Source organism: Berghia stephanieae, chromosome 13 (assembly GCF_034508935.2).
Source record: "Berghia stephanieae isolate SIO BIC M18660-M18661 chromosome 13, UCSD_Bste_1.3, whole genome shotgun sequence".
NCBI classification, from domain to species: Eukaryota; Metazoa; Mollusca; class Gastropoda; order Nudibranchia; family Aeolidiidae; genus Berghia; species Berghia stephanieae.
In genome coordinates, this window is record NC_088372.1 from 35,760,399 (window position 1) to 35,776,191 (window position 15,793).

The 15,793-nt window shown below is 36.7% G+C and overlaps 1 protein-coding gene across 1 annotated transcript in view; it reads right to left on the bottom strand.

Annotated features, from left to right (window-relative positions):
• The window catches only part of LOC144959000 (disco-interacting protein 2 homolog C-like), a 90,083-nt gene extending 74,549 nt beyond the window's left edge, over positions 1 to 15,534 (bottom strand). The window contains exon 1 of the mRNA XM_078891315.1: positions 15,283 to 15,534. Coding sequence (XP_078747441.1) covers positions 15,283 to 15,367 — 85 coding nt within the window. The 5' untranslated portion in view covers positions 15,368 to 15,534. The remainder of the gene's footprint in view (positions 1 to 15,282) is intronic.
• Positions 15,535 to 15,793: the final 259 nt, after the last annotated feature.

The following is a 15,793-nucleotide window of genomic DNA, read 5'->3' on the forward strand; positions in this document are numbered from 1 at the left end:
AGGCTTTAAAAAAAAAATAGGAATTCATTATAAACCAGGGTTAAAACTCCATCGTATTCAGACTTGATTGCCTAAGTAGACAAAACTGAAATCCCAGCAGGGTGTAACCCAGATTCGACGAGATAACAAAACACTTAGTAGTAGTATCGTTCAGACTATGCCTGCAATAAGCATACTAAGAGAAAGGAGAAAAGGAAAGGAAAATAAGCCAAATATGTCTTAATTCTAATAGCAATCAATTAAAATGACCTCCATTCTGTCGAAAAACTATGAAGCCTGAGACTTCGAAGAAGGCCTGAATAAAGAATGTTTGACAGGTGGGCTGTTCCTGGCTGTTCTTCTTATTGATCGATAAAAAACATTTCTCACCAAACTGAAAAGAGGCGTTTTGTCGGAGTATTTAAGTAGTGTATATAACAGTATCAGACAGTATCGCTTTACAGTGTTGATACAGTGAGTGCATTGCACATACCAAAAAAAAAAAAAAAAAAAAAAAAAAAAAAAGAAAAGAAAAGAAAAAGAAAAAAATGCTAACACTGAAAGGGGATGGGAGATGGGAGAACAATAAGAGTGTAGTTGTGACAATTTACAAGGGTGATTTATCAACAATCTGTAAATCTCTATTTCTCTGCTCTATTTATATAATGGTCTGCTTTAGTTTAAAATCAACTCGTGTTTGTTGGTTTTTGGATAGACGTATACGTTATTTACAGATCTGATAACCCACATTGGTATGGTCTCGTTGCTGTAATGGAAAGACCGAAGGGCTAGAGCTCAGGTGGTCGCTGGTTCGGATAAGCTGTAATGGAAATACTCTAAAAAAAATGAGCCCATAATTGCGTCCGAACATCAGACCTGCAAATATGCTCACGTCAGTTTGGGTGCTTGTTGACATGTTTGCTTATGTGCGCATGTGTGTGAAAAAAACAACACAACCAAGCTCCTTCTTTAAATTCAGTCCTAATAATCCCCAATGACTCTTTTACTTGAAAAACAAACTATAATCAATGTCAACAATAAATGAGTGGTTATAATTGTTGACGGAAACCGACCACACATTCAACGCACACATTCATCCACGCACACACACACACACACACACACACACACACACACACACACACACACATTCACCAACCCTACCCACACATGCAAACACACACAAAACAATAAAATCAATTGTAAATTACCCACCCACCGGCCTATCCAATGTCTCGTCATATTTATTTATAGTTAGATACAGTATTGAATTGAAGGACTGCGGAACGATCGATTTTTGGCCATTCAACACTGTGAACAAGAAAGGTAATCCCATATCAAATAAACTGAACAAAGCGGTGAACCGTTCTTTCAATCAATGTAATACATGCATACTACTACATACGGTTGCCTTTATTACTTTTAAGCAAGATTCCCGTCATCAAATTAATGTCACAAGTATGCAGTTCCACTACCCACATTTCTTTTTATATCATTACCATATTACAACTACAACAAAAGCCTCAACAAAAACAACAACAAAAAACTTAAGCGATATTGATAAAGTTTATTTTCTTAAATTATTATTTATTTCCGGTACTTCAAAACCCTGTGAATTCTTTTTTTTTTTTTTAACGGAATCTCTAAAAATAAATATGAAAAATATCCAGCGTTGAGCAGCCAATGAAAAGAAAAACAGATGAGAATCACTCAGCAGACACAGCTTACAATAATGAAAAAAAAAAAAACATTTAAAGGGGGGGGGGGGGGGGACAAAATGTAAAGATCCATCCCAAGGACTTCTATCAGACATTCTACGGATGCTTTTAACCTTCTCTCTGCTTCTAACTGCACCGGCAGTCTAAATATGTCTAGTCTGGCTCTGCTGCATGGATTTAATCTACCCAGATTGATTACAAAAAAAAAACATGTCTCCAATCGAACCCATTGTTTTAACAACTGTGACTGGAGGTAAGTGAGAGGGGGACGGAGAGAAGCCAGATGTCTGCAGAGTGCATACTTTACCATGTAGAAAGAAAAAACAAAACAAAAACAAACAAGTTATATGCATGATTTAGATTTTCCATCAGGAAAGAAATAGAGAACGAAAATAATTACTATATAGAATATATTTTTCAAAACTTGAGCGCTATTATATAGCGCAATATCCACAAAAAAAGAAAAAAAAAAAACAAAACAAACAAGTTAAATGCATGATTTAGATTTTCCATCAGGAAAGAAAGAGAGAACGAAAATAAATTCTATATAGAATATATTTTTTCAAAACTTAAGCGCTTTTATATAGCGCAATATCCATAAAACGTGTTCACTCAGAATACTTTACAGAGCCTTGTCCATGATAAGAATAAATACCTCATTATATATAATCCTCTGACAAAAGGTTGTGGTTTCGTAACGTGTGGACACAAAAAAGGCATTAATATTAGCTTGTTTTGAAAAACAATGGAAAGATACAGACTTCATCAATTTCTCCGTCTTGAATTACGAAAAAAAATATAATAATAACAAAAGGAGAAGAAAAATAATAATGAAAACGATGATAACACAAGACCCGGGGGGTCCCTCACCAAAAGAATGGCAGCTAAAAAAAATAATAACTTCTCTACGTTTGAAACTTGTTTCTTTATTGTTTCAATTTTGTTTTTGTTTTCGGTTGTTTGATGTTTGAGTTGTATCCCTCCTATCCATGGATTATCATCATGCTCTAAGTGTTTAACAATAACAATTCACGAGGTGAGTAGCGAAAGACGACATTATAATTTATATGTAACCGGCTTTTATATATACAACGGCGCCTTTATAATATTATATACATGCAGTTATGTTTTCTACCATCGTTTTAAACTTTGGGACGATGGGAATTAGAAGTCCTGCGTGTAGACTGTAGAGTGTAGAGAAAAGGATTTAAACTCCGATAAACGTGTCTTCAAGTTAAAGTCAAAGATAGCCCCTCTGATCTTTGACCTTTGGCGTAAGGAGATGATGACAAGTCTTTCGTATGATGTGGGTGGTGGTGGTGGTGTGTGTGGGGGGGGGGGGGGGGGGGGATAGGTTGAAGAGAATAGGTGCACTGTGTGACACTCCATAACTAAGAACAGCATATATGAAAAAAAAAACAAAAAAAAAAAAACAAAGAAAAACAACAACAACAAAGCATGGACCCTTATTGAAATCAAAAACACAAAATACCAAAGCCTTTCTTATCGGTATACGGGTGTATCTTTATCGATTTAATGGCATAGTTAAACGACAAATGGGATCGTACCAAATTTCAGCAAACAAAAATCTGCATTTTCTTTCTACGTCTTTATTGGAGAGAGAGAGAGAGAGAGAGAGAGAGAGAGAGAGAGAGAGAGAGAGAGAGAGAGAGAGAGAGAGAGAGAGAGGGGGGGGGTCAATATAAAAAGCTAACAATATAACTAACACAATTCAAGTTCCACTTTGCTCTACAACAGTCAGTCCAGAGAGAACGTCTGTTCTCTTATATCTGAATTAAATGTCTAAGATTTGTTTTTAAACAATATTGTGGCTTCGACGTTCGTGAAAGTAAAGCGACGATAAGCATGGTAAGTGATTGGATTGGTGGCTTAAACCAAACCCATCAAAAAAAAACAAAAAAACAAAAACAAATCAGGAATGCCCTGACGAGACTTAAGTAGACAGGAAGGAGTGCCCCCATGAAGAAGAAAGAAAGATTAATCTGATTTCCGTTCACACAAAAATAAGGCACAAAAGAAAGTAAAGGAAACTCGTAGGAATGAATGGAAGGTGAATCGTGAACAGACCAGGTATAATGAGTCATCGATGTAGAGTGGAGTAGAGTATCGTGAATCGTGTTTGTTGACATTGCGAGGATCTCCTGTTGTCTATCTTGTTGTTTGTCGTGTCGTTTGAAATAGAATTACATAGAAGAATAGCGAAATCAAAAGTGAGACGTTGCGCATTCGATAAAATGGATTGTGTAAATACTATTTAATAATAATAATAACAATAATAAAAATAATAATAATAATAATATTAATAATAATAATAATAATAATAATAATAATAATAATAATAATAATAATAATAATAATAATAATAATAATAATAATAATAATAATAATAATAATAATAATGATAATAAGCAAATCAATGGTGACAACAACTGACATATATAAATATGAAAAATGAACGGAGTATCACAGGGAAGCGGTTATTTCAAAAATCTTAGCGAGCTCACTTTGAAGCCAGCTTGTTCTCACGACTGATAACTCTGCAAAGGACCTTGACAAAGAACCAATGATGATGACGATGAATAATTTGTCTCGTAAGGAGTAAGGCCATAGGTCTGAAATACACTTATGAACATTGATGGTGATGGTGAGGAGGAGGATGAATTGAGGACTTCTTTCTAAAATAAAGGGCACAATTTTAAACTGTAGCAAATACTAAAGGAATTGGTTAAATAACAAGGCAAAAGCAAAATGCTTCAGAACTCACCCCCCCCCCCCCCCCCCCCCACACACACACACACACAGACAAACACACACACAGAGAAAGACAAACACACACACAACCTATTATGTAATAATATGTCAACGAAAGTAGGGAAAGGAAGGGGTAATGATTTTAATGATGACGGATAAGGCTAGAGCGTGCAGTATGTTATACAAGTCAAAGTGATAAAAAGCTGCTAAAATGGACTGTAAAAAGTAACAATAATAAAAAATGAATGTAACAGTAGTTCAAAAAAGAACAAAATACCAAACACGGAATGTTTCGGGTTCAAACCCCCTCCTGCAGCCAACAACAAAAAAAACCCAATACATTACTATAAAAAAAAATAATTAAAAAAAAAACAAACAAAAAAAAAAATAAACAGATACAATAAATATTTCGGATGTTACAAACAGGCATGTCAAGGTCAACTACATATAATATTAATAATTAATATTGTATGTAAAAAGGTAGAGAAAGATAGGTATGGTAGGCGGTAGGAACCGCCCTGCTGCATATAGTGTAACGTCGGAGCAAACTGACACAATGTGTCGCGTTGTGTTGTCGTTTATTTAAATAGCAAGGGATGAGGTATGAGAGGACTACAACGCATTAATGAGACAAAAACTACCCTCCTCCCCTCCCTCACCTTTCTGTCTACACATGTCAAATTGGAAAAATAAGAGTAGAGAGAGAGGTAAAGAGAGAGAGAGAGAGAGAGAGAGAGAGAGAGAGAGAGAGAGAGAGAGAGAGAGAGAGAGAGAGAGAGAAGAGAGAAGAGAGAGAGAGAGAGAGAGAGGAGAAAGAGGAGAGAGAGAGAGAAGAGAAAGAGAGAGAGAGAGAGAGAGAGAGAGAGAGGGAGAGGAGAGAGAGAGAGAGAGAGAGAGAGAGAGAGAGAGAGAGAGAGAGAGAGAGAGAGAGAGGGGGGGGGGGCGAAAGAAATAAGTGTGTGTATGAGGGTGTGGAAAAAAAGAAATAAACAGAGAGAGAGAGAGAGAGAGAGAGCGTGTGTGTGTGTGTGTGTGAGAGAGAGAGAGAAAGAGAGAGAGAGAGAGAGAGAGAGAGAGAGAGAGAGAGAGAGAGAGAGAGAGAGAGAGAGAGAGAGAGAGATTTTGCAGAGAGAATGCATTAACATTTATTAACATGGACCAACACACAATCTGCCCAGAAGATAAGAGCACACGACTAATCACTTAGGTCAGAGATAAAAAGTCTCCTTGCAGTTGTGCCTTGCTTTTCATTTCCATAGAGCTAAAACCCAACGTCTGGGATAACAGAGACTTGCCGCAAAGCCATTTGAAAGTTGGTGATGAGGTACACTGCCATTATTAACTAATATGTAACACCGAAAATAGAAAATTATCTATCACATAGCCAAAGCGGGTTTCGCCAAGACCGAAGCACATCGGACGTTGTATGGACACATAAATGGTTGGCAGCAAAGGCACTCAAAGAAAACATATCCATAACAATAACCGGAATCGATATGTCCGCAGCCTTTGATACGATCGACAGAGGAAAACTTTTGGAGATATTAACAGAAATAGTAGACGAAGACGAGCTCCGAATAATCCGATTTCTCCTCAGCAACACAAAGATACAACCAAGGATATACGGGGCCACAAAACAGACGCAGTTCGAAAGTAACATCGGGACCCCCAAGGAGATAGTCTGAGCCCGATTCTGTTCACAATATACTTAGAACACGCTCTGAAAGAAGTTCGAAAAGTCATTCCAAAACCAACGACTCATATTGAGAATGCAATCCCTAGAGAAATCGCCTATGCAGATGATGTCGATTTTATTGGATCAACACCAGCAAATATAGACATCATACAAAATACCCTCATGAAATATAACCTCCAAGTCAATGCCAATAAAACCGAATTTACAACAATATCGAGGAACAAAGAGGAATGGAAAAGAACAAAGAAAGTCGGCTCACTAATTGGAGACACCGAGGATGTACAAGAAGAAGAAAACAGCTATCAAACGCCGCACTCAGTAAACTCACCAATGTATGGATTAGAGGTGACAAAATAAAGAGAAAAACCAAACTGAAACTGTACCATGCTCTTGTAAAACCGGTACTTCTGTATAACTGCGGCACTTGGGCGTTGACAAAATCCGAAGAAGAACATCTGGATGCCTTCCATCGCACACAGCTAAGAAGGGTACTGGACATCAAATACCCCAAAAAGATCTCAAATGAATCACTCTATAAGATCACAAAAGAAAGACCAATCTCCCTTGACATTATACAACAACGATGGCAACTTTTCGGTCACATACTACGCAGGGACAAAAACATACCAGCAAACCAAGCCATGTCGGGATACTTCCAAAAACACGGGAACCTTTTCAGAGGAAGACCGATCACAACACTCCCCGTGATCCTAAACAAAAACCTCACAACACTTGGACAAAGCATTAGTCTCATAACGGCAGGGGACCTTGAAAATCTGAGAACCCTAGCAGAGGACCGGCAATATTGGAGACACCTCACACAGGAAATACTGGAAACAGCCAAGGCGACCCGATCTTTCGGTCGAGACGCGAAAGGCATCTAAGTAAGTAAGTAAATATGTAACACTGCTGTGGAATGAAGCAGAAAATAATTTGCTTCATTTATGGAAAGATTAAGTTTTTTAAAAAATAAAAACAAAAAATAAAAACAAAAAAAAAACAAAAAAACTTGGAACTTTTTTTAATATAGCGAAATATCTGCTAAACATGTTCAAAGCGCTTTACAAATGGTCCCTGACCAACAGCAACACATAACATGTAGAACGAGACATGACGCCTGTTAGGCGATAAAGCAATTTTTTCACCGACAGAGACACTGTTAACGGCCAGGTACGGTGAGAGGCAAATAGAACGCCATGGCCTTCCTCAACATACAAATCTACCGCTGCCACCAATCTGTGAAAGAGAAATGCTATGAAGAATATGTCAAGCCCATACTGGAATATAGTAGCGCAGTGTCTGACCCACACATCACAAATCACAAGAAATCAACAAGCTAGAAAAAGTCCAACGTCCGGAAGCCAGATTTGTCACAGGAAACTATGAGCAAGATTTATGAACATAAATCAGCTCATAAACGATCTCCAATGGAAACCGCTACATGAAAGACAATCCATCAACAAACTCACTGTATTCCACAAAACACAAAACGGAAAACTCAAAATTTGAAACGGAACAACAATAATTTTTAAACCCGACTCAAGAACGAACCATCATTTTTACTCTAACCATCATCGATACACTTTCTTCCCCTCCACCCTTCAACTTTGGAACTCCCACCAACCACTTGTAAACAAGCCCTTTCAACTGATGACTTCAAAAAAATCGCTCCCTACTTCCCTCTAAACCTCTGTTACTGAAAAGGCGGTCATACAATCTTCAGTTTGAAGCTTGAAGAGAATGTGAGTAAAGAGTCTTTTTTAAGTACTCAACTATGCAATTAAAAGTAACTATGGCAGAGTATTCTTGAGAATAAAAGTATAATCTTTTCAAACCCTTTTATATACATACACAGCTCCTAGTCATATATTATAAACATGTATGCATTCTTAGGAAAACTCCATCTCCAATTCACAATATCAAGCCAAAACCAAGTTCTTACTCAGGTTAACCAACTGACTACACAACAGCAAAATATCCTACCCCTTCGCCACAGCTTCGTTGCACTTTCGTCTTTAAAAGTTGAATTTGAAAAAATACTAAATAATCTGTGATATACCTTGCTATTCTTTATCGATCACAGAACTTTTTTTAAAATTATATATTATTATCAGCAGCAATTATATTAATTATCCTTTAAATAGAAATTTGGAAAGCTAGCCTCAAATCACAACCTAAAGCTCTTGTCTATTTCTCCAATGTGAAAACGTGCATAATCAAGAACAACTTACTTTATGATTTTCAACACCAAAATAAATTTAAAATATGGTGTACAACACAAGAGACTGTCATGTGACCAAACAAGAACATTGTAATTATTATCAATTTTACCACCTAATCAAGCATAATCTTTGAGAGTTCTCGACCAAAAAGAGCTAATTAATTCATAAAGTGGATGTTTTCGATAAATAAAGAAGACCAATGAGGCAAAGTAGTATTCCACTTCCACTTTTTATGGTAGCCAAAAACGACAATATTTTCTGTCTGCCACTTTCCCAAGAGGAAACATCAGGCAGAAATTAAATAGCATTAAAACCCAATCACTGCTTAACAAGGGGTGAATGGGGAAGGGACAGTGGGGTGTATTGAAAAAGAAAAACACTGGCCTATTAAACTGGAATCTATCCCAGTATGTAAGTTAAACAAACAATAGCAATTCTTGCTACCCTTTGGATTGGATGCTGGTGTATCGAAAAGTACTTTCTGCCACATCTAGACCTAATCAATGCTGGTTGGAGAGAGAAGAGGGGGAAAAGGTCATGAAAAAAAATCCTAACTGCACCCAGGATCAACACCAATTGGGAGGATGGCAGAACTAAAAAAAAAAAGAAAAGACAACTCTTAGCAGTAGCAACTCAAGGGGTAACAAATTTTTATAATCAAAAACAGCCTTATCTAAAATATCCCTCTTGTTTGCTCTACCAACATCAGACTACTATAACTATAATGATACAAGATATAGAAAGTTGCTGTTTCCGTTTGTAAGATATTGTCAAATTGTCATGAGCAGAGCAATATCAGTCTCAAACAGAGCACTGGGTATAAATTGCTGGTTATTTCCTTACGTTATCTCACTTTATTCTCCATTGAAAAAAAAAAAATAAAATTTAAAAAGAACTCGGGAGGGTTTTAAAATTGTTGTTATTGCAATTGCTACGTTCAATAAAAGCAGTCAATAAAATTCACCCGATCAATTCTTTGTAAACATCAAATTAGTTTTAAGCAGCCTCATTTTTTTAGAATGGGCTAGCTAAATTGCCGGGGTTTTTTTTGTGTGTGATTATTTCATGCCATTATACGCACAAAACGATTTTTGTAATACATAAGGGCAGTAATGGATTGCAGGAACAAAAATTATATATAGAAAATTGCCATGCCACTAAACTTAATTGAGATGATCTCACCAGTTACCCTGGTGCAGTTTTGGAACCAAGTTTACAAAGCTGTTAAAAATTAAACACCTCTTGCCTTGGACAGCCTCTATGATAAAAGCAATGATACCAATATCAACCCTGTATCCTATCGCAGAATCAACCTGACACTTTGTGAAAGCTAAGACTAAGACCGCTGCAATTCAATTCGTGAGTCAATTTTTATTGTATTTTAAAACGAAACAAATAAGAACAATTTTCATTTCATTTTTATTATACATTGTATAATCATTAAAAATTTTGTGCAAAATATTTGCTAAAAACATTGATTAATTTATAAATCGAAAGGCAGTAAAATACATTTAAAATACAGAACCTCTTCTTACAAAAAAGTTACTTCCGATGACACAGTGCAATCACAAAAATTTGGCTTTGTTGACAATATAGTGATATCTATGAGACTAACCCAATGTGTTTCACAACTTCCTGACTACAATTAAAATCACACATCTCTCTTATGCTAAAAGTCATTATGACCGCACTACAAAGAGACCTTTGTAAACGGTTTTAACTTCTTGGACAGAGTTTCACACGTCTCAGTTGCTATCAAAATCAATTGAGCTACCATAATTATAATATTTGTCACTTTTGGTTCCCCATCAATCAATTTGTGGTTGGAGGAGGAGGTAGAACCATGTAGTTATCAGCCATCTGAATTAAATAATTATTATCTTTTTTTAAGTAATGACATTTTTTTAATGCTATAAAACATAGCAACGACAGTTAAACCTAACTGCCAAAAAAGTTGCCAAGAAATCATTTTCAACTATTTGGACAAACCATCCATTCAACACGGAATATTATTGGCCATCTCAATTTTCCAAAAAAAAATTTTTTTAAGTTAATCAATAGAATTATTTGTTCTTGTCGCGAATGGCGTGAAAAATAATGTGTTGGAAAATTGATAAATATTTCAACTAAAACAAGTAAACATTTGTAACAGGTTTGAACTGCAGGAAACCCATAATGCAGTTGGTATAGCAATCACTTCACACACACACATACAAATGGACCAAGATAGATCCTGGATGAAGTTGAGATTTGTTCTGACCCCCTGTCCACCCAGTTATGTTAGACTCATATCCTATCCAAATTGTAGCAAGCCTTGCCTACTAAGAGTATTCTACAGTTTCTGTTTGAAGCATTTGTTGTTGTCCATTTCACGCTATGGAAACCAGGATAAACTCGACTCCATAGGCCTTATGGCTCTGAAGGATTACTTCACTTGAGGCTTATGGGGTAAATTTATTCTCTTTCTCTATAAAATTCACAAAACCTCTAATTCAGTGTATTATATTTATGTTACTTCATGCCACATATTTATCCTCACTAATAATTTTAACGTAATTTTTCTCAAATTTTAAAACAACAAGACAAAAATAGAATAAACAAAGTAGACATGACCTCATTTCCATAAAGATGAGAATGAGCGCATGAGATTGAAATGAAACTTACATTATAACACTTTAATTTTTAAGTCTTAGATTATTACAAACGTCTAGGGGAAAAAGGTGGTGTTTTGACAACACAAAAAATGTAAAATTCGTTAAAAAAATTTTACTCATAAGTCTTAGTCTACTCTTATATATTCCATACGTAACGATTAAAAGTGTGACTATGTGGTATGACACTCGACTTCGGGTCGGATGGTCCCAGGATCTACTCTGTTCTACTCTGAACAGTACATAGTTGAGTCCCTGGAAAGGCTCCTTCCTAACATTCTCTCATTGTACTCAATTGTAAAAAAATGGCTGTTAACAGCATTGTTGGTCAGAGAAAAACTGCAATATCACCCAACGTCAGAAAAAAATTAGCTTAAAATTAAAATAAAAGATGAAAATGAAACTGCACTTTAGATAGAAAGATTGAGTCCGTTGTCTGGCCAAAAAAAATAAAAAATATGTAAGAAAATGACTTAAGTATGTCATGCAATAGCAGATACAACATGCAAGGAGTAATATGACAGTCATACATTCATCATTGACAGCATGCTATAGCTTAACCAAAACCAACCAATTCTCTGCACTCACATTTGCATCAAATAATTATTTTAAAAACTGATATTTAATTGATTTAAAATAAAATTCCTATTGACTAGAGGTCTAGAGAGCTGAGCCGGTGTTACCAATACTTAGCTTCTATAACCAGGACAAATAATTCGTTTAGACAGAAAAATAAATAAAAACTTACCGCTTACCGTCAAAAGCAGTTTAGATTTGAAGATACATTTGTTTTCTATCAAAAAACATTCGGTACTAGACAATCCTTGATGAATTTCAAAAGTTGTGTTTGAAATTATATCCTAAATATTTCCATGCTAAATCGTGTGTTTTTCTCGTCTGACCCATAGGTTGGTGCCCCCTAGTGCCAGCCGCCTGCCGCGCAATAGCCGCGCAAAACAAAGGTTTTTTAAAAAGTTTATTGAGAAAAAGATACGGAAAAAAGTGTCCCTAGATAGGTATGCAATTTGGTGCATAAGTGCAGTAAAAATTGGTGCGCAAAATTAGTTCGTAGAGGATGCGAGACTGTGTGTGTGGTGTGTGTGTGTGTGTGTGTGTGAGAGTATGTGTGTGTGTGTGTCTCTTTCTTTCTTCCTTTTTTTTTTGGGAGTGCCTACGTACACGGTAACGGGGCATCTAGCCTCAGGATCTATGTACACGTAAACCGGTTTACCGTTGCAACATTCTGTCAGTGATGGTCCTCGCTGTCGTGACCGCGCGCGCTTGTGTGTGTGTGTGTGTGTGTGTGTGTGTGAGTTGTTTTTTTTTTTAATCAAAACAATTTTAACCATTAATGGCGAGATTCCATCTTACACTCCCCAAACTCCAGATCTTAGTCTTAATGGTATCATTAAAAGACAAGCTTTGCGATTTATAGTTTAATTGAAGCCCGAGTCGAAATATACTCTTACTACTGCTCTCTTGGTGGAAACGATTTATTCTGCATAAGCAATCTGGAGAAAAAAATCAGTGTCACTGTAAAAGGTTAAAATTTCACGAAGTACGCTCCGTGAACACCGCTGTAACAATCCTTTGATCTACGTCATCAGGCAACCCATTGTTTCTTTCATCTTTACCCATTCCCCCTTACTATCCCCCATCCCCCGCCCATCTCTCTCTCTCTCTCTCTTTCTCTCTCTCTCTCTTTCTCTCACCCTCTCTCTCTCTCTCTCTCTCTCTCTCTCTCTATCTCTCTCTCTCTCTCTCTCTCTCTCTCTCTCTCTCTTGTCATAATGTTATCCCTTCCCCTTCCCATCTCAATGTAAAATGAAAACGTTCTGTTGTTTGCAGATACATGTATGATTGTTTTGTTTTCTCTCTCTCACTAGGCTAGGATTAAAAACCAAGACATCAGGTAATGGGTGTCTAATGCCAAAGTATAGATTCTCTCTTTGGCCAATTTAGTCACGCATGTGGCAGTCCAGCTATTTACTATGTTCTGCCTATACCACACAATAAGTGGGATTTTGGGGGGTGGGTACGAAAGAAATCAAGGTCATAAGTAACCGTGCACAAGAGCTGTATAGGGAATTGGTTTCTGGGGGTCTTGCAAATACCAAATATTTTATGGAAAGCTTTTTCGAACTCCAAGACGTCTGGTTTGTTTTGCTATCTTGGAACAAACGAAACAGAGATGTCTTGATGTGTGGCCTAGTTGTCTGATTTTGTGACCTGGATGTAAGGTTTTGTGACTTAGATGTATCCTTTTGTGTGTGCAAGCCATGCGGGTAAGTACAGCGATAGCTTGCCAGTTGAGGAAAAAAAAAAAGGAAGAAGCAGCGTATCCGCATTTGAAAAACAAAACAAAAAAAAAACTGAAACAACAAAACAACTTAACCTTTTAAAGGCGAATATCAATCTTACTTGGACCAAAAATAAAATCTTACCGTTTTCATCTAAAGACAAAAAACAAATTACAATTTAAAAACTTGAGCTTTTATATAGAGCAATATCCACCCAACGTGCTCAAAGCGCTTTTTATCAATATTCTTACTGCTCTTATGGTGGAAACGTTTGTTTTTTCTGCGTTAAAAAATAATATAAATGAAGACTATTATTTGAAAAACAAAAAAATCAGTGTCACTGGCAAAGGGTTAATTGCAGTACTCCTGCATCCAGTGAGACTCCTACGGCACTTGCTAATCATAAAAAAGGAAATAGCAGCAATCAACAATACTAAGGTGAAAAAAAAAGAAGAAAAAAAAAGGTGAGTAGGGGGGAAGAGCAAACCCAGTAGCAATGCAACCTTTTAGCGGCGAAATTCGATCTTTGACCTAACACCAAATCTTCTATCATCAAAAGACAAGTAACGGCAAAACTATTATAGACAATTGAAGTCCGAGTTGCGATAGTCTGACTACTCTCTTGGTGGAAACGCTGTATTCCCCGTTAACAATAATAAAGATAAAAGCAAACTACTATCTAAAAGCAAAAAATTAGCTTCGCTGTTAAGGGGTTAAGAACACCTGCAACTGCAACTGCCAGCATCCTTGAGATGTCTACGTCACCAAGGTCACCAATCGACACGTCTCCCTCTCGTCGGCATGCACCCCCCCCCCCCCCCTCCACTCTCACGGTGGTGGTGGCGGCGGATAAAAAAGGCCTTTTTTTCTTTTATTCAATCAACTTGACTGCTGGTGGACCCTAGGCCTCTCTACAAGTCCAAGAAATAATACTCACTTTTTCTCTTCGCCAACGAAAATATCTACCCCCTACCAGTCTAATTATTTGTAGCAGACGACAAATTTCTCAAAAAGGTCACGTGACACGTAAAAACAACACAGGAAGTCCATGAAAGCTTATTTACGAGATTTCCTTTGAACCGTGTAAACAACAAAATTTCGTTTTCATTCGACTCAACGGGTCAGATTGGCCGGTATTTTTTTAACGAACTAAAGTTCTGAAAAATCAAAATGTTTCTTAGAAAGTTGAAAGATGCTAGTTTTTGAAACAGAGGTAGGTTTTTAAAAAAAATCTTTATATTTTACGTGAATGCATGCTCAAGGCGAGTTGGACGTGCAGCGGAGGTTGGTCGGCCAAAGGCCCACCTCTCTAGATATTTTTGATTTTGTGTTTCTTTGAGATTCTATTCTTTGCTTTGGTGTTCATTATTATTATTGTTATTATTTGATATAAAAGGTGAGCAGTTGTTTTGTTATTGTTTTCTGTTCTGTTTATTGTGTTGCTTTTTTAAGGTCTAGATCTAAGTCTAAAAAGTAAGAAAGAATTCTTGAATTCAGTTCATACGATTACAGAATTTGAAACGGATGTGCCTTTGTCTTTATTTGTTTTGTTGCGGTTCTTTTAAGGAGGGGGGGGGGGTGTCCTTTTATAATTTTCTTTATTGAATTATTAAGTGTGAGACAACTGAATTTGAATTTGAAAGTAAGAGTAAGAGTAAGAAGATAATGAACAAAAAGGGGGGCAGGGACGACAGCAGACGACGACGACAGAGTCAAAATTTGTCCCATACCTAAACCTATAACTTAAATATATCAACTCTGCAAGCTTGAATTTCAAATCTCAAAACTTCAAACAATAATTGATGAAGTTCAACGAAGTTTGCATGGAAACGAATGACGATACGATCAATAAAAGCATCCAATACAGGCATCATTTATTATTATTATGACTGCAAATTACGAAAATGGCGAGCTCTTCCGCAAATAAGTCGACGTCTATCTTACCTTCTGATAGCTCAAGATCCAGCTCAGCAAGCCGTTCACGAACATCCTCTGGCAACCTCGAAATATCTACATCCATTTCAGACATTTTGATAAAATAATCCTTTGCAAGTTAATCCAAATTGTCTACATTGTTTTCAATTCGGTCTAAAGCCAAAGCTAATCGCCATTTTGCAAGGTTTATCAGTTTACCACACCTAAGAATCGCGAGAGTCAGCGAGAGGAAATTTATCGTCTGCTCTCGCTTCCCAGAATGACATCATCATTGGGTCAAGAATTCTAAAATCAAGCGAGCAGTCACATTTCCTTCCACTATTCTGCAAACTATTGGAACCGGGTCGGTCTTTGTTTTAACAATTTAGAAGCAATATAAAATATATTTATTTTAAATCTTTTCTTCACAACTGTTCTGAATGACTTACGTCAAGGTGTGGCTTTTTGTTCTGGTGGTACGATACTCGGCTTCTGACGTAAGGCCTTGATTCGAGTCACACTGAGAGAGGCGCAATGTTGA